This window comes from Brassica napus, chromosome A5 (genome assembly GCF_020379485.1).
Source record: "Brassica napus cultivar Da-Ae chromosome A5, Da-Ae, whole genome shotgun sequence".
Taxonomy (NCBI): domain Eukaryota; kingdom Viridiplantae; phylum Streptophyta; class Magnoliopsida; order Brassicales; family Brassicaceae; genus Brassica; species Brassica napus.
The window spans coordinates 20,750,512-20,768,604 of record NC_063438.1 but is presented as its reverse complement, the minus strand read 5'-3'; the positions used below and the strand labels follow the sequence as shown (position 1 = coordinate 20,768,604).

Genomic DNA, 18,093 nt, shown 5'->3' with positions numbered 1-18,093 from the left:
CAAAATTTCTATAGCCGTGTTTTATTTCTTCTAATATTTGTGTCTTGCTTTCAAATTAGTCCATTACTGAAAAATCCAGATCTATTGGGTTCAACTCTTTTTTCTTACCCCGGAGTCGCCTCCCTTGACCTTACACCTTAGCCAGCCTCTCTGTAACGCTTCACATCAACAGTCAATCCACATAATTAAGATCGTCATTACCATCCTTTACTCTATTCATTCCACTACGCCTCACTCGATATCATCAATCTCTTCAATTGTTACTTTTCTATAAATAAGAATGTCTTCACACCTTTTTTCGATATGAAACTCATAGGTTCAACAATGGCAACCTTCAAGCTCCTTCCTTGAAAATCAGCCGTTTTGCTGAGACAGTTGATGCGAGCCATTTTTTTCTGTGATATGTGAAGAAAGAGGGTGAGTTTATCGGTGTTGATTGAGTCATCTTTGTCATTAGGCACATTCAGTTATTGAGCTGTGGGTACAAAGTGTTCATATTTTTTTAATGGAGGCTGACCTGCTAACCGATCTGGATATCTGAGGTTCAAAACTTTTCACAAGCAAAAAAAATCAGTTATGGGGTCACGAAAGTTAAGACTCACGTTAATCTTTGTTGATGGCTTTCTTTTTGGTATATTCTTTTTCAAGCTTATGTGGTTATATTCTTTATTTGTCTCCTTTATTATAATAGATATAGCTTAGAATGAGTGGATTGATTGTCATTGAAACTACCGTTACATATAGCAAGGATCTCTGCCTTGGAATTACTGTTACCAGATCTAATAAGAAAAGCATGACATTCTTTTTGTTTCACTCATCATGTTTTCTTTCCCATTTCTCCAGCTTGTGCTTCTCTTTCTGGCTATTGTCTCTGTTCCGTGTATGTTGCTTTCAAAGCCGTGCATCTTGAAGAAACAACATGAAGCTGTGAGATTGTTTCCCTTTTAGTTCTTATATAATGGTCCTTCTTTTTTCCATTGGTTGTCATTCTAAATGGTTTCCTTATCCAGAAGCAACAAGGTCAGTCATACGCACCTCTTGAGGAGACGTATGAGAGTCTTCATGTAGAGACAAGCGGAGGATCAGATGGGCACGGTTACGTGGTCAGTGCATCAGTTTTTTCACACTATAGAATTTTGTGCTTAGAGCTCTTTCCAACACCTCTTCTTACTTACGTATATGGGCTCTCAGGTATCTATCTAATCATGGAGTAGTAGGAAGCTACATATATATATATTTATACTCATGGTTTAATTATATCCATCATCCTTTGTGTGTGTTGCAGTCTTGCATACTCAGATATTGCCAGTCTTCTATGAGAAAGTCCTCCTTCTCGCTTGGGGTATACGCATCCTCTCACTCACTCTCTCTTAGTCTAATTAATATTAGCAAATCAACTAATCGATCTTTGTTTTGTCATTAAAATAAACAGATACAACAATGTGTTGATCCTGATCGTTGGTATCATTGTTTTCATATTCGCTACGTGGAATTGCTGCTGGTGATAGAGACACTGAGCGCGTTCCTTCACGCACTGCGTCTCCACTGGGTGGAGTTTCAGAACAAATTCGACGAAGGAGATTGTTCCAAGTTCGCTCTTTTTTTCTTTCATTCTCATCAGAAACGAAGACAAGTGTTAGGGATGGATGATTGTGCCATTCCCCTCCCATTCTCTGCAAAATTTGCATGTATAAAAAAGGTACAAGCCAGACCAAGTTTTATTTATATTTTGCGAATATATTTTTTCCGTTCTCCATATGGGTGGGTGGAATTATATAGGTTTATTTTGTTTGCCTGTCTGGAGATTAGATTTTTAAAACAAAAGTGGGGAAGGGGATAATGGAATTTGTATGAGGCAAAACTCATTTGTTGTTTTGTTTGTTTGGAATTAAATACGTGAGGATTTGTTTCCACTTACTATACCGTTCATCTACTGAAAATTGTTCGTCAATAAAGAATCAATTACTCGACAAATCACTTTTCCTTATCGTGACAACACAACTTCCAGAATCTCTAACAGTTTGACAATTCCGCATATCTAAATACAGGTGGGAGCCTGAGAGTGTTAGGCATATTAATTTTGCTTACGAGTTTATTCTTTTCCCCATCTGTTTTAGGAGTTGAAGAATATTTTAACAGACATGAGTCTGTCTTTACTTATGAGATATAATGTGTAGTGCTTGCCAAATAAAATGTGTTTTGGCTCTATACACGTGGGAAGTGGCAACATTTGCTTATTGTTAGCTTGAAGTTTAGTTTCTAATGTCACTCTGATCACAATGGAATAATATATAACATTTCAGATTTGCATATTTGAACTTTTTTGCTGTAAATTGTTTATTGACTGGATTTATAGAAAAACAAATTTCTCTCTTCAAATAGAAACATTAGATTTCTTCAGATGCAAAAAAACGGATGTGGTCATTTAAAAAGGAAATATCTAAATTAGATTTCTCACATTAATCAATTTATTAATTTTATGTGTTAAAATGTTGTTTGGAAATCATATCCTAACTTTAGTTAGGAAGAAGTTAAAAGGATGAAACAATTTATTATCTTCCTTCAAATAAAATAATCACAAAAACAAACATTTATATTTTACCTTTTGAATATCAACTTTACTTTATGAATTTATTTTGTCACAACTATCAGATTTTTTCTATTTTTATTGAATCGATCAATTACTATCACTTATACTATTGGACATTGATCTAAGCAACTTCAAAACAAAATCCCCTAAACTATATGTGCAAAGTGATTTTGCCACATGTCCTCTCTACAATCATTTTTACAAAAACAATTATGACATGGCTAACAAGATTGATGACATGGCCTATAGTTAATATGACATGAAAAATCACATTTATTACTGACATATATTTTTGGTAAACTATATATAATATGGCAATAACTAATACATTACATTTACTGTTGATTTATATTTTTGGTAAACTTTTTAAAATATGGTAATAATTCATAAATCATCACTAAAATAAATATATTGAAATATGTATTATAAATTTCGAAATACATTATTTAATTGTATTTTTATAATTATACAATTTTTATTACTAATATTTTCAAAATTTTCTACATCTTTTTTAAAATATTAATAAATTGTTTATCGTAATTTCATTAGTTTCTTTTAGATATTTACAAATTTTATAAATATTATTTAGTTATAATTTTTAATAACTATACAACTTTTATATGATTTTTTGGTAATTTTATACAAGTTGATTTAATATATTTAACCAAAATAAATAGATAATTTTTTTTATCTAAGATTCGAATTTTAAATATATTACATATATATTATTAAATGTAATTTAAAATAAACAAAATTATTATTTTTACTTATTTTATGCTTAAATAATCAATTTTATATTAAATATTAGTCAAAAATAATAAAATATATAATATTAATAAATTTCATTTTAAATATAATTTAATTTTAAAAAAATTATCACTGCACATGGTGTAGGAATACACCTAGTAATACATTATTGTCGCTAATTACTATCAAATAGATAAAAAAATATCATTCTCTTTCAAAATATATTTATATTTATATTTTGAACATATTTTATATACTAAGACCATAAAATAAATTGTATATTTAAGAATAAAATAGACGAACCCGTCGTATAGCGCCGGAAGACCACTAGTTTGAAATACAAAATGGAAATTGTCTTCACTTTTGCCCTCTTTTAGTTTTATCCAACTTTTTGAGGGTTTCCTTTACTTATAGATTGCTTGCTTAGTCTGTGTAGTAAATTGGTTTTGAATGAGGAAGATAAAGAACGTCTTGCATCGTTGCAAGAAAGCAAATTAGGGAGTATTTCATTGATAATATGTATTATAAATATTTGAAAAAAATGATTGCTAACTGCATAAAGTATTGGCCTGACTAACCATGCTAACTAAACTAATATATACCTACCTATACGAAGTATATGTTATGCATGATAACATCTCTCAACATAATGATGTTTTTTTTTTGTCAGCAAACAAAGCAGACTCATGTAGATTCTGCGAACCACCCCGGTAGCTCTGCATCCATGTGGACGACAAACGACGGTTGCTTTCTTGCACTGCGTGCGAGACTGTCCGTCTTTGAGTTCTGTGTCCGTGGTATATGAATGATCTCTGAGCTGTTAAAACTCCTCCGTAAAACTTTTATGTCTTCCAAATAGCTTGCAAAGACTGGCCACTCTTCTGGTTCCGACACCATCTTCACCAATTGAGCACTATCTGTTGCAAAAGTAACCCATGCTTGTCTAAGATTCCTCATACATTCCATTGCCCATATAAGGGCCTCTATCTCTGAGTGTAGTGGCGACTGACTCGCTCTCGTATTCCTTGCTCCCATTAGTCCATCGTAGCCTTCCAGGGTACTATACCATCCTTGCCCTGAAAAGCTATCTTCATTTTTCTAAGATCCGTCTGTAAAACACCATCTACCTGGTATACTCGTTATTATCGAAGATACATGAATTTGGGTGCGTTCCATGTCTTGAGTCTGAGAATTTTGTGCTTCCACCCAAAGTAATGATTCCGTTTCTGCCAGTTTGAGAGTATCTCTCGGATCCATATCCAAATTGTTAAAAACTTTGTTGTTTCTACCTTTCCATATATACCAGAGAATCCAAGCAAATGAATGATCCTCCATTTCAGGAGAAACTCTCCAAAATAAATGATCCATATTGGTAAACAAAGATTGAGTGGGAAAAATATCTGGATTCAACGGGATCCGTGAAAGTGCCCAGACCTTAACCGCCGGTGGACATTCAAAAAATACGTGATTAGCTGATTCCTCGGGAGCACCACATCGGTCACAAACAATATCTCCTTGCATTCCTCTTGACCTCAAATTTTTCTTAACCGCTATACATCCCGTCAATAGTTGCCATAAAAAGTGTTTCAACTTGGGTGGGCAGCGTAACTTCCAACAGAACGCCTTCAAAGGTGTTATCGAAGGGCCAAACTGGGGTGGCATTATTTCTCTATCCGGATATACTCGTTCCACTTCATATCCAGATTTAACCGTGTATTTGCCATTGTTTGTAAAATGCCATCCATTCTGGTCTTCTAGATGAGATCTACTGATAGGAATACTTTGAATAATTTTCACATCTTGCGGATCCAATAATGATGTTATGTGGTTAACATCACGAGTTTAGTTTCATTCATCCAATAACTGATTTTCATGTGAGAGACCGTTTAAATAACTTATTTCATCAATTAAAAGATGACCGATTTGGCCGTAATTTAACTAAAATTATATTTAAACAACGTTTTAAAAGCCTAATAATATTTTTGACAAAATCTAATTTACAAAATAAATATGTTTTAACATTTTTGATAAGTAGTGTTTTATATTTTAGTGTATTTGAAAACATATAATTAAATTATTTTTATTTATATTAAATATGAAAGTTATATAAGATATTATGCAATTTTATTTTTTTTATTTTTTTAATCTATTTTTTATAAATTTTTAATAAATTTCAGTAATTTGTTTGATTAATTGTGTGATATATACTTATTTGAAATTATTTTAATTATAAATCTTATTTGACGTCAATTTATTGACTTTCACATTTTATTTGTTTAAAACTTATTTGATGTCAACTTAAACAAAACATAATCTCGCATATACAATTATTAATTATATACGTCTAAGAATAAAAATAATCCAATAATAAGAATCCAATATGACAGTTTTACTAAGTATAAATGAATTCAATTTTTGTTTATAAAAATATAAATACTATAATTAATTAATTTAATTAATTTATACTAAACAAATAAAATATTAGAATCAGTAAATTGACATTAATAAGTTTTATAATAAAAACAGTTGATCAAAAAGTATATACCATACAATTAATCAAATGAATTACAGAAATTCTATTAAAAGTAAATAACAAAACATATTAAAATAATTAAAAGAAAACAAAATTAAATAATATCTTATATAACTTTCATATTTAACATAAATAAATAATATAATTATATAGTTTTCAAATACACTAAAATAAAAATGTTAAAACACTACTTACCAAAATTTTATAGAACATATTGATTTTGTAAACTAAATTTTGTTAAATATTCTTACATTTTTAAAACACAGGTTAAAATCTAATTTTAGTTAAATTATTTTCAGGTACATCATATCTTAATTGATAAAACTATTTTTACACTTTTAAAATGCGGATCAAAATCAAATTTTAGTTAAATTACTGTAAAGTACATCTTATCTTAATTGATAAAACATGAGATTTAAACGGTATCTAACATCCACATCACTTTTTCGATGAATGAAATTAAACTTACGATGTTAATTACATAATATAATTATGTTGGAGGATGTTGCAATGAATAACATATACTTCGTGTAATATTTTATGTAGTAAGCAATCATTTTTTCTAAATATTTTGTTATATTTAAGTTAGATAACTAAAAGTTTCTTTTTATAAAAATTTAGTTATAAGAAGACATGTGTTAACGAGTATTTAGAAGAAGAAAAAATTCAAAAGATTTTAAATGAAAAGAAGCATATCTCCATCTTTTTATCAAGAAATATCTATGAAAAAACTATTGTTGAAGGTATTTGGCAGGCCCGGTTATGACCCCATAATATAAGAAAAGTAGTAAAAGCAATAACAGCCAATAATAATGTTTGGGCTTGTTTAAAGAATAACCAAAAAAAAAGAGAAATTAGATTTTTAGAGAGAGAGAAGAGAGAGATAGGAAGAAAAAAGCAGAGAGAAGGTGGAATTTTAGTTAGATAGTGAATTTTGGTTTTTTTCTTAGCTATTAGGTGCAATTTCTCATAATGTTTTAGGTTAAGTTCTGAAATTTTCGAGAATTTCTGTTTTATAAAATATTTAAAATATTTATTTCGTATTGGACCTTTTCGGACAGGCACTGTATTCTAGACTCGTTATTGTCGAAGTTAATAACTCCTCATATGTTAGATAAAAATAATACTCTGATCACGAGATTATTGTATTAAGCAGATCACGAGATTGTTTTAATAAGCTGATCACGAGATTGGTTTATCTTCATACTCTTTAAAAGACATGCCTCATTCGCTTTGAGCAACAATGGCAGCGTTGATCAGCGGTGACTTTCTTGACTGTTTCACCTTCATCCTCCTCTGCTTCTTTTCACTCCTTTGTTATTCTCTTTTCTTTAAGAAAACAAAGGAGCCACGAGTTGGTTGTGATCAGTGCCGGTCCAACTTTTTATATTGCCCCAATCAAAATTTAAAACTATGCCCTTATACATGTTTTATCAAGATCACAAAACAGTATAAAAAATAACATAAATTTTCATTAAAAAAAATCAAATTTCATAATATGTTCATAAAAAACATTGATATAAAACACACTTATTGCTGAAATATAGATCTTCTTGCATTTTTCCCTGCAAAATCATCCATTAAACTCCTATAGTCAAGTTTTTCGACCATAGCAGTCTCAATTGATAACATAGCTAACCCATTCAACCTTTCTTGTGACATGGTAGACCGCAGATAATTCTTTATTAGCTTCAACTTCGAAAAACTTCTTTCAGCTGTGGCAACCGACACCGGAATGGTCAATAATATGCGATAAGCAATTTCTGTGTTTTGATAACAATCCTCCATTTTTTTTCAAAAAATCAAGCACTTCAATAGGCTTTCGAACTTCTTCAGGTATTGATTCTCGAAGAATCTTTAGTTCCATAAACAAATCATCACCAACTATGTCTGAATGTGTACCATTCCGTAAAGAAGCTTCCAGATTCAAACATGATGCTTTCAATGTATCTTCACTTGCATCTGTTAGCTTTTTTAAATCAAACAAAAATCCAAAAGTTTCTTCATACCTTTGGAATTGTTCAAATCTAGACTCAAGGGAAACTAAAGCTTGATCCATGAGTGTGTTGAAGTAATCAATCCTGAAGCTCTCCTCTGGTGATAATAACACATTTTCATCAACAATCTCTGGATCTTCATCATAGTGTTTTTTTCTTCTAATGATACGCTTTTGTTTCACAGGAATTTCAGCTTCAACCTCCATATCAACTGCAATTTGCTTAGCCTTAGCCTTTGCTTCCTCAAAACCAGTCGCTCGATATTTTTGAAAATATGACACAAGCCCTTGCAGCAGGTGAATTGCAACATTGATATCAATGTTTTCTGATTGTAGACTCTTGCTTACTGTGTTGACAACAAAAAGAAGGTCATACCAAACAACCATACCAAACAAGAACTCGAAACTTCCAATTCCATGTGTTTCACTTAAAGCAAGGGACTCGGCACTACTTCGTGTTGCTGGATCGTCAGTACTTTCTGCCAAACAAAGTAATGCTTCTCTGATTTCTGGAGCTTGAAACCGTATTGCTTTCACACTTTCAACATGACTTTCCCAACGTGTTTGAGACAAAGACTTAAGGGTTAGTCCTTTAACATTTTCTGTCAATATGTCCCACCTGTTTGTTGAAGAAGAAAATAAGCAATATATTCGCTGAACAATTCCAAAGAAAGACACAGCTTTTGGGGAAGAAGATGCTATATCACATAGCACCAAATTAAGACTGTGACAGCCACATGGTGTAAAGAATGCCCTTGGATTGATTTCCAGCAACCTCTTTTGAACTCCTTTGTTCTTTCCTTTCATATTAGATCCATTGTCATAGCCTTGTCCTCTCACATCACCAATGTCTAACTCTAGCTCAACAAGTGCATCTTGGAGCGAAGCAAAAAGCCCTTCTCCTGATTTATCTTTGACAATCAAAAATGTCAAAAAGAATTCCTCAACCTTGGTTGTCATTGTAGAAACATCCACGCATCGTATAACCAAAGTCATTTGCTCTTTATGACTGATATCAGGGGTACAATCAAGAATTATGGAGAAATACTTCGACTCACGGATCTTATGTAAGATCATAACTTTGATCTCCTTAGCCAGCATCTCAATCATTTCGTTCTGAATCCTATGACTGAGATAATGCACATAGATTTCTTTTTTCTCAATTCGTCTAACATGCTCTCTCATCACTGCATCAAATTCTGCAATCATCTCAATAAGACCCAAAAAATTTCCATTATTCGCTTCACCAAGTTTTTCATTATCCCCACGAAACGCCAAGTTTCTTTGAGCTAGAGTTTTCACCACTGCAAATAATCTCAATAATACTTCTCTCCAATGGATTTTTTCTCTATTTAGTTCTTCTTGAACATGCTTATCAATTGTCTGATTTTCTTTAAATCTCAGCTCCAACTCTCTCCAGCGTGTCATAGATATAACATGATCATGAGAAACTTCATGTTCTTTCAGCCTTGCTGAAAAGTTTCTCCAATCATTATATCCTGTAGTTGCCAAGTTACCACCACCTTTCTCATGCCTAAACAATTTGCAGCAAAAACAAAAAGCCTTATCTAAAGCTTTTGAGTATACCAACCATCGCCTATCTTTTTTCTCTCCATTTATCATATCTCTTGTATAGAATACATGCGAAAAATGTCTGCCAATGCTGTCTTTAGGAAACTGATGATGACTTGATAATCTTGTCGCAGGACCCTTCTTAACCAACAAGTCTCTAAATCCCATATCAATGTTTTCCCAATTTCCTGGATCAGAGACATCTTTATTTTGTTGCTCTTTTATCTTTTGATCTTGGTTTTCAGTTTCATCTTGATAAGTTTCTTGACATTCCTCTGAATTTCCAGACTCCTCATTCTGATCAATATCAGCTACAACTTCATCTTTATCTTTTTCTTCTTCTCTTTGAGTAGATGAATTCCCAGTTCCACTACTATTAACTTTCGTTACAAACTTGGACATAGAACCTTGTAGTGACTTTATGAGTGCTTCTTGCTTCTTCTTTTTATTTCTGTTTTGAGCTCCAGATGGCTGATTCTTTTTAATTCCACATGGTTTGCTTGTCCCAGACGGTGCCATCTTGTTATCAATTAAAAATAAGGGATTTTTGCAAAATTGACCTATAACTTAAAGTCAAACACAAAACTAACCTCTTTTTTTTTTGAAAATTGGTTTTGCCCTATTCACCCCACAAGTTCATATAATTTACGAAAATGCCATCCATTTTTATTTTTTTTTTTTTTTCGAAAATGACATTTTTACTCTCTCACCCTCATCATCTTCAAGTAATTACAAGATTGCCATTGTCATCAATACCACAACCACCATGAACAACCAATTTGAAGCTCTTAATGCTCCTAAAATCGATTTACCCTTCTTCTTTTTCCATTCTTGTGACCTAAACACAACATATCTCTCACTTTCTCTCCACAATGAGCTAAAAAAACTCAAGATTTTGATTCTAAAATTTTTATGGTTCATAGAGTCATAGAAGCTAACGATTATGGGTGGGTGACTTCCGTTTGTGATTCTGTGTGCTTGGAGAAGCCTTATGTATGCTAAGGAACTTATCTCACTAATTTAAGGTATGACATCGAGTTTTTTTCCAGATCTGTTCGTCAGACGACTTACTTGGGAAGTCGTCTGGCTGTAGACGACTTACCTTTCAGTCGTCTGGCTGTAGACGACTTACCTGGAAGTCGTCTGGTCAACGCAGAGGTTATTTTTGCAATTGACTTTGAAATCTGTAACCTGAGACGACTGAAAGTTAAGTCGTCTACTATTGTTTGGTTTCAAAAAAAATTCCAAAGAACCTAGACGACTTACATTTCAGTCGTCATAGGTTAGTTTTGTATTTGACTGGATAATTTCAGAAGTTTGACTTCCCCAGACGACTTACATTTCAGTCGTCTGGCGAAAATTAAAATAATAATATTTTTTTTAAAGTAAACGACTTACAATTAAGTAGTCATAGGTTAGTTTTGCAATTGAAAAAAAAAACTTCAAGATTTAATTATACACAGACGACTTATAATTCAGTCGTCCACCAGACGACTTAATTGTAAGTCGTCCAGGATTTTTTTCCGAGATTCTGGTCAAACCTCGTAAATCCTGGACGACTTACATTTCAGTCGTCTCGTGGACGACTGAATTATAAGTCGTCTGTATATAATTAAATCTTGAAGTTTTTTTTTTCAATTGCAAAACTAACCTATGACGACTTAACTTTAAGTCGTCTACTTTTAAAAAAATATTATTATTTTAATTTTCACTAGACGACTGAAATGTAAGTCGTCCAAAAAGTCAAACTTCTGAAATAATCCAGTCAAATGCAAAACTAACCTCTGACGACTGAAATGTAAGTCGTCTAGCTTTTTTGGAGTTTTTTTTTAACCAAACAATAGTAGACGACTTAACTTTCAGTCGTCCGAAATAACAGATTTCAAAGTCAATTGCAAAAATAACCTCTGCGTTGACCAGACGACATATAGTTTAGTCGTCTAGACAACTTAGATTGAAGTCGTCCGCGTCTTCTCCACTAGTTTTTAAGTCTTCTACGTTAGTTTTTGAATAACTTGTATTTTTAAGAGTGATAAGTAACTTCAAGATATGTAAAACTCATATTTACAAAATATGTTCTCTCCCTTAGTTTTACTAAATTTGACTAAGTTTTTCAATGCAAACTTATAAAAAATATGATATGCTTTGACTAGTTACTATTGTTTGTTTCCATCTCTTACCAACATTCTTGTTTATTAAGATGAGAAAAAGGCCATTGGAGTTTATTATTGCATATGAGAGATCCAAAGATAAGAAAAAGGCTACTGAAGTCTATTATTTCATTGATTTGTAAATGTGTAAACACATTGTTAGCACATTTAATACATCTTGGAAAACATTATTACTGATTTTACAAAAAATTCACAACTAAAAGAGTATACATGCAATTCATAAAACAGATCACAAACAAAACTATTATAGATCATTCATCTACAAAGACAAGCTTGGATTCCACTTGAGTAGACAAGACCAGACAACTTTTAAGAAGTTCAGACGACTTCTAAGAAGTCCAGACGACTTCCAGGAAGTTCAGACGACTTTGCCAGAAGACTTTTAGGAAGTTCAGACGACTTCCAGACGACTTTACAGGAAGTCCAGACGACTTTACAGGAAGTCCAGACGACTTTTAGGAAGTCCAGACGACTTCCAGACGACTTCCAGATGACTTCCAGACGACTAACAAGTAAGTCGTCCCAGAAGTTTTCCAGATCTGAAAAACCTGCATATTAAATCCAGATCTGAAAAACCTGCATATTCAAAAACGTTCAAATGGCTTAAAAACAGAAAAAAATGAGTGGAAGATTATATAAATCTACCTTTACAGAACACACAAAAATACATATCTAAAAATAATAGATCTACCTTTAAATTAGTGGAAGATGAGTACCAAATAATTAAAAACCTGCAAAAAAAAATAGATTAGTAACAAAGACATGAGACAAAATTGAAAAATTCATATAAAGTTTGGTGTTTTCAAGTCAAAGAGATTAGAGTGGGTTTGGAGAGTTTTAGTTTGGGAAAAAAGTAAGAACTTTATACAACAAGAAGTTACCAAATGAAGAAAAATCAGACATAAGAACTTACCAAAACGCTCAGAAAAATCCAGACGACTTCCTAGAAGTCCAGACGACTTCCTGGAAGTCCAGACGACTTCCTGGAAGTCCAGACGACTTCCTGGAAGTCCAGACGACTTCCAGGAAGTCCAGACGACTTCCAGGAAGTCCAGACGACTTCCTGGAAGTCCAGACGACTTCGTCAGAAGACTTCCAGATGACTTCCAGACGACTTCCAGACGACTAACAGGTAAGTCGTCCCAGAAGTCTTCCAGATCTGAAAAACCTGCACATCAAATCCAGATCTGAAAAACCTGCATATTCAAAAACGTTCAAATGACTTAAAAATAGAGAAAATGAGTGGAAGATTAGATAAATCTACATTTATAGAACACACAAAAATACATATCTAAAATTAATAGATCTACCTCTAAATTAGTGGAAGATGAGTACCATTTGATTAAAAACCTGCAAAAGAGATAGATTAGTAAGAAATACATGAGACAAAACTGAAAAATTCATATAAAGTTTGGTGTTTTCAAGTCAAAGAGATTAGAGAGAGGTTGGAGAGTTTTAGAATGATGAACATTACATTTTTGTTGCAGCCATTTGAGAGGAGGAGAGAGAATGTGTAAATTTTTCTTTATATAGGGAGACAAAAAATCCAATTAGATTAAATATTTTTGACTCAGACGACTTCCTGGACGACTTACATTTCAGTCGTCTGGTGAAGAAATTAAAACAGACGACTTACATGTAAGTCGTCCAGAAGAGTTTAATATTTTTAGCGGGAAATTAAATATTTTTAGCGGGAAACTAAAATAGAAGACTTTCCAGACGACTTACAAGTAAGTCGTCTGGACGACTGAAATATACGTCGTCCGGGTAAATTATTTAACAGACGACTGAAATATAAGTCGTCCACACCCTAAACATAACCCCTAAACTTAATTATCTAATTAAACACTTCATAAAACCAAATCAAACTTGAAAAGTGTTTACTATACACAGAAATAAACACATATAGGTGAAAACTAATTTTTGAAAAAACATTTTAGTTTTCCAAAATCTAACCCTAACAATACATACAATACTACAACATATGTTTGCCAAACTCCTAAACCAAAGTATTTCATGATTCACTACTTCCACTCATATATCTTCAAAACAAATCAATTTTATCATATCTTAATTTATATCAGTTAAAACTGTTTATAATTACTTGATTTTTATTTTTTACGCATCAAAATATTTTTTACAAGATTTATAAATTATTTTTAAATAAACTGGTACCAGACGACTTACACTTCAGTCGTCCAGACGACTTACACTTCAGTCGTCCAGACGACTTACACTTCAGTCGTCCAGACGACTTCCAACATCTCAGACGACTCAGACGATTTACTGGGGCTATATTCGTAAAAATGGCTTCTGTTTTTTTGTTTGGTCACAAGGGGCTGAGCTGTAATTTCACTAGGCTTTTAGGTTAGTTTTGCATTTGATTCAAGTTTGGGTATAGGTTTGGAATTAAAATCAAGTTGTGGGTTAGTTTTGGCAAAAACCCCTAAAAATAAAAAGTAAGTATAAATATAACTAAGCTTTTATCTCAACTGAGAAACGAGGAACTAAGAAACGTACCGTCTTACTACTTCTTACGATGGAAGGGATGAGTTGTAATTGAAAACCTAATTTATGAATTTAAATCTGGGCAAAATAAAAGTGTTGCAAGGCTGCAAGGCGACACAAAATAACAAATTGGAAGTTTGGAACAAAAGGAAAAATTGTTGTGTTTCTATTTTAGAATTAGGGTTTTAACTATTATCTAAAATATAAATTTACTAATATATTTAAAAAGTTTGACAAATCTTATTATAACTAAATATGTCCAATAGATAATATTTTAACAAAATAATCTACAGATTTTATTTTTATGTATATACTACATACTAATAAAAAATTTTTTAAAACATATGCCCCACTAATTTGGATGCCCTAATCCTTGGCTTGGGTGGCTTCCCCTCAAGGCCGGCCACTTGTGATTTCCCCCCGAGCCCTCCGTCTCTTCCAGTCATTGGTCATCTTCACCTTCTTCTCTCTACTCTAGTTCACAAGTCTTTACAGAAAATCTCTTCCAACTATGGACCTTTCCTCCACCTCCGAATCTTTAATACATCCATCATCCTCGTCTCTTCAGCCTCTGTGGCTTATGAGATCTTCAGAGCTCACGACGTGAACGTCTCCTCTCGCGGTGTTCCTGCCGTCGATGACTCCCTCTTATTTGGATCATCTGGCGTGCTCAACGCTCCTTGTGGGGATTACTGGAAGTTCATGAAGAAGCTGATGGTCACAAAGCTTCTCGGACCACAGGCACAGGAGCAGTCACGAGGCATCCGTGCAGATGAGATAAACCGTTTTTACGGTAAGTTGCTTAATAAGGCGAGGAAGAAGGAGAGTGTTGACGTGGGTAAGGAAGCAATGAATCTTGTTAACAACATCATGTGTATGATGAGCATGGGACGGAGATTTTCAGAGGAGGATGGTGAAGCTGAGAGACTTAAGGATTTGGTTACCGAGTGGAGCGGCTTGATAAAGAGAATGTTCTTGGCAGTCTTGTTCCGTAGACAGCTGGAGAAGATCGGAATCTCACTATTCAAGAATGAAATAATGAGGGTTTCAAACAGATGTGATGAGATGCTAGAAAGGGTTCTAGTGGGACACAAAGAGGAACCAGACAAGGATCAAGGAAAAGATATGATGGATGTGTTGTTGTCAGCTTATGAAGACAAAAAAGCTGAGTACAAGATCACTATGAACCACATCAAGGCGTTTTTTGTGGTACACCTTCCTTTCTTTGAGAATCATATTAATACATGTTGCGCATTTTCTGAATAAGAAACATGTTTTCAATGGCATGCAGGAGCTTTTGTTTGGAGCCATTGACACCTCTTCAACAACAATACTGTGGGCAATGGCTGAGATCATCAACAACCCCAACGTCCTTGAAAAACTGAGAAAAGAACTCGATTCCATTGTAGGGAAAACAAGGTTGATTCAAGAAACAGATATACCAAACCTCCCTTATTTGCAAGCCGTGGTCAAGGAAACACTAAGGTTGCACCCGCCTGGGCCTCTCGTGCCAAGAGAATTTCAAAAAAGAGTGTGAGATCGGAGGGTTCTATATACCGGAGAAGACAAGACTTGTAGTTAATGTTTATGATATAATGAGAGATCCTGATCTTTGGGGAAGATCCTCTTAAATTTATGCCAGAGAGGTTTCTAGCTTCTTCAAAATCAGGCCAAGAAGATGAGAGAAAAGAGAAAATACTTAAATACCTTCCTTTTGGTAGCGGAAGGAGAGGATGCCCTGGCTCAGCTCTAGGTTATATCGTTGTGGGAACCGCAATAGGAGTGATAGTGCATGGCTTTGAGTGGAGAATTGATGGAGATAAAGTCAATATGGAAGAGGTAATGGAAGGGGTCATCCTAACCATGGCTCATCCTCTTAAGTTCACTCCCATTACTCGATATGTACCCTTGCCTTAGAAATGAAACTAAATCCCATATATAATAAGGGTCTAGCAGATCCTTAATTGTAATAAAGAGAGCTTGTTGTTTTTTGTTCATGTTCATGTTCTATATGAAATGGATGGAAACATCCAAAACACATAATTCTCACAAAAATAAATATTAAGGGCTTCTTGATCTCACACTGTTTTGGTTCCATACCAAAGGGTCTGAAGAAATCACTCTACTAATCTAGATACACCTTATCTTGATTCTCTTGTTTGGCAAGAAACTAAGTAGTCAAAGATCATTTTTTTATTTAAAAAACACTCTATTAGATGTCTCTTTTTAATGAATTGAAAGTTCTGAATCCTAAAACCTGTGTATCTCTAAATCTAAACCACATTAACGTAATTCTTCGTAGGAGAATAGACCCCTCCCAACAAAAACTCTATTAGATACTTCAATATAAGCGCTCAAAATTGTTCTTCAAGGTTTCTTACAAACACAAAAATGCTCTGGTTTTTATTTTTTTGGCTTTAGAATAGTAGTCGTAGATTTATGGCTATAGTTTTAATTTTTTTCTTAAAGCATCATTGGTAAACTAAAGTGAATGTAGAAAAAAAATGAGCTTTGAACAGTACTCACGTCACTTACCAATCACCCACTCTTTCATTCTCAAACATCTATTCACATCAGATATATAGTGAATACAATTTAAGAATAAAGTAACATTCGTTATCTTTATAAATTGAGTCACTATTAATTTTTCCTCTCTTTTATTTTTTTCGTCTTTTTTCTCTTTTGTTTATACCATCGAATTTTAACCCAAATAATTAAACAAGAATATGGGATCAGATGCCTATAGGATATAACATGGACTTGACAATGAAATTGTGAGACTTCAACTTGGTTAAAACATATGGTATAAAGGATATCTTATGTGCGTAGGGTAGAAAGATTTTGTTTTGTGTGAAACCTATTAGGCATACTATGCTTTCAAAAAATAAAACATATTAGACCATGAATAATGGGTTTTTAGCTTCGCCTAAGAACCGTTTCTTAACTTTTAACTAAAAAAATCTAAGAATCGTCTCTTAAATAAGAAATATAAGAGCATGTTTAATGAGGATTCTTAGGCTGGGGTTTTTAGCGAAATATAAAAACTACACCCTAAGAACCTCCTATTAAACATGCTCTAGGAATTGGTTCTTAACCGAAAAATGTAAAAAAAAAATGTGTCAAATCATGAATTAAGAATCTCAAATTAAGAATCCGGGTTAATCATGCTATTAGGCACACTATAAGCATGCAATCAAGAATTTAACGCAACTAGATAAATCAAATTTTTAGCAAAAAAAACTAGATAAATCAATTGTAATTTTTTTTTTTTCAAAAACCAGATAAAAGATGAAACGCTAATATAAATAATGAAGGTAACTGATGCGGTGAGCCAAAACAGGGTTTAGCTGCTACTTGGGCGGTAGGCGAACCCTCCAACGTCTAATCATACACATCATAATTAATTTTTAGGATCCATCCCTAAATTATCCCATGTGAAACACCTGAGTGGTCCAGGATGTTTGGATTCGATCCAACTATTAATATAGCCATTTTTCATTCATCCATCATTAATAGACCTTTTGATATCCCAACCGTTTCGGTGATTCACGGTCGGTCGTTCTACACGCATCGTGGCAACTTTAATTCATCCAGTCATTTATACCAGAGTTTATCCTTCGTTCTTAATCTTTGACATGTCAACAACATTTATATCTGATAGTAGAGTTATTTAAATAGCGAAGGACAAAATACATGATTGATGCTCAGAAATAATACTTGATTGTGAAGTAAAGTTAAAATAATTTATTAAGTTTTCTATTTTTTAGAGTATAATTTTTTTTTAATTGTAAAGTAATACTTTAATTTTATATATTTGAGAATAATAATCATATGCTTTCTTTTTATATTAAAATTAAATTATAAAAACTAGCTATTTAAATAACTCTACTATCAGATATAAATGTTGTTGACATGTCAAAGATAAGAACGAAGGATAAACTGGTATAAATGACTGGATGAATTAAAGTTGCCACGA

General features: G+C 33.0%; 2 protein-coding genes and 1 pseudogene across 3 annotated transcripts; 2 read left to right on the top strand and 1 right to left on the bottom strand.

Moving 5' to 3' along the window:
* Positions 1 to 74: 74 nt before the first annotated feature.
* On the top strand, positions 75 to 1,917 carry LOC125608840 (V-type proton ATPase subunit a3-like). Of its 2 annotated transcripts, XM_048779366.1 has the most exons (5): positions 75 to 417; positions 844 to 927; positions 1,011 to 1,191; positions 1,286 to 1,342; positions 1,433 to 1,917. In XM_048779366.1, exons 2-5 carry the CDS (start codon positions 883 to 885, stop codon positions 1,447 to 1,449), a joined length of 300 nt encoding a protein of 99 aa, XP_048635323.1. In that variant the 5' UTR covers positions 75 to 417; positions 844 to 882; the 3' UTR covers positions 1,450 to 1,917. The 2 variants fall into 2 exon arrangements, with proteins under 2 accessions (XP_048635323.1, XP_048635322.1); XM_048779365.1 differs by having other exon boundaries at positions 75 to 927.
* Positions 1,918 to 7,445: 5,528 nt separating this feature from the next.
* LOC125608838 lies at positions 7,446 to 9,954 on the bottom strand. Its single transcript, XM_048779363.1, has 5 exons — positions 9,545 to 9,954; positions 8,694 to 9,400; positions 8,149 to 8,297; positions 7,915 to 8,088; positions 7,446 to 7,839 (listed from the first exon to the last, which is right to left on the bottom strand). The coding sequence occupies exons 1-5, from the start codon at positions 9,838 to 9,840 to the stop codon at positions 7,582 to 7,584; spliced, it is 1,584 nt and encodes a 527-aa protein (XP_048635320.1). The 5' UTR covers positions 9,841 to 9,954; the 3' UTR covers positions 7,446 to 7,581.
* A 4,576-nt stretch (positions 9,955 to 14,530) lies between these two features.
* On the top strand, positions 14,531 to 16,114 carry LOC106428800 (annotated as a pseudogene).
* The last annotated feature ends 1,979 nt before the right edge of the window (positions 16,115 to 18,093 follow it).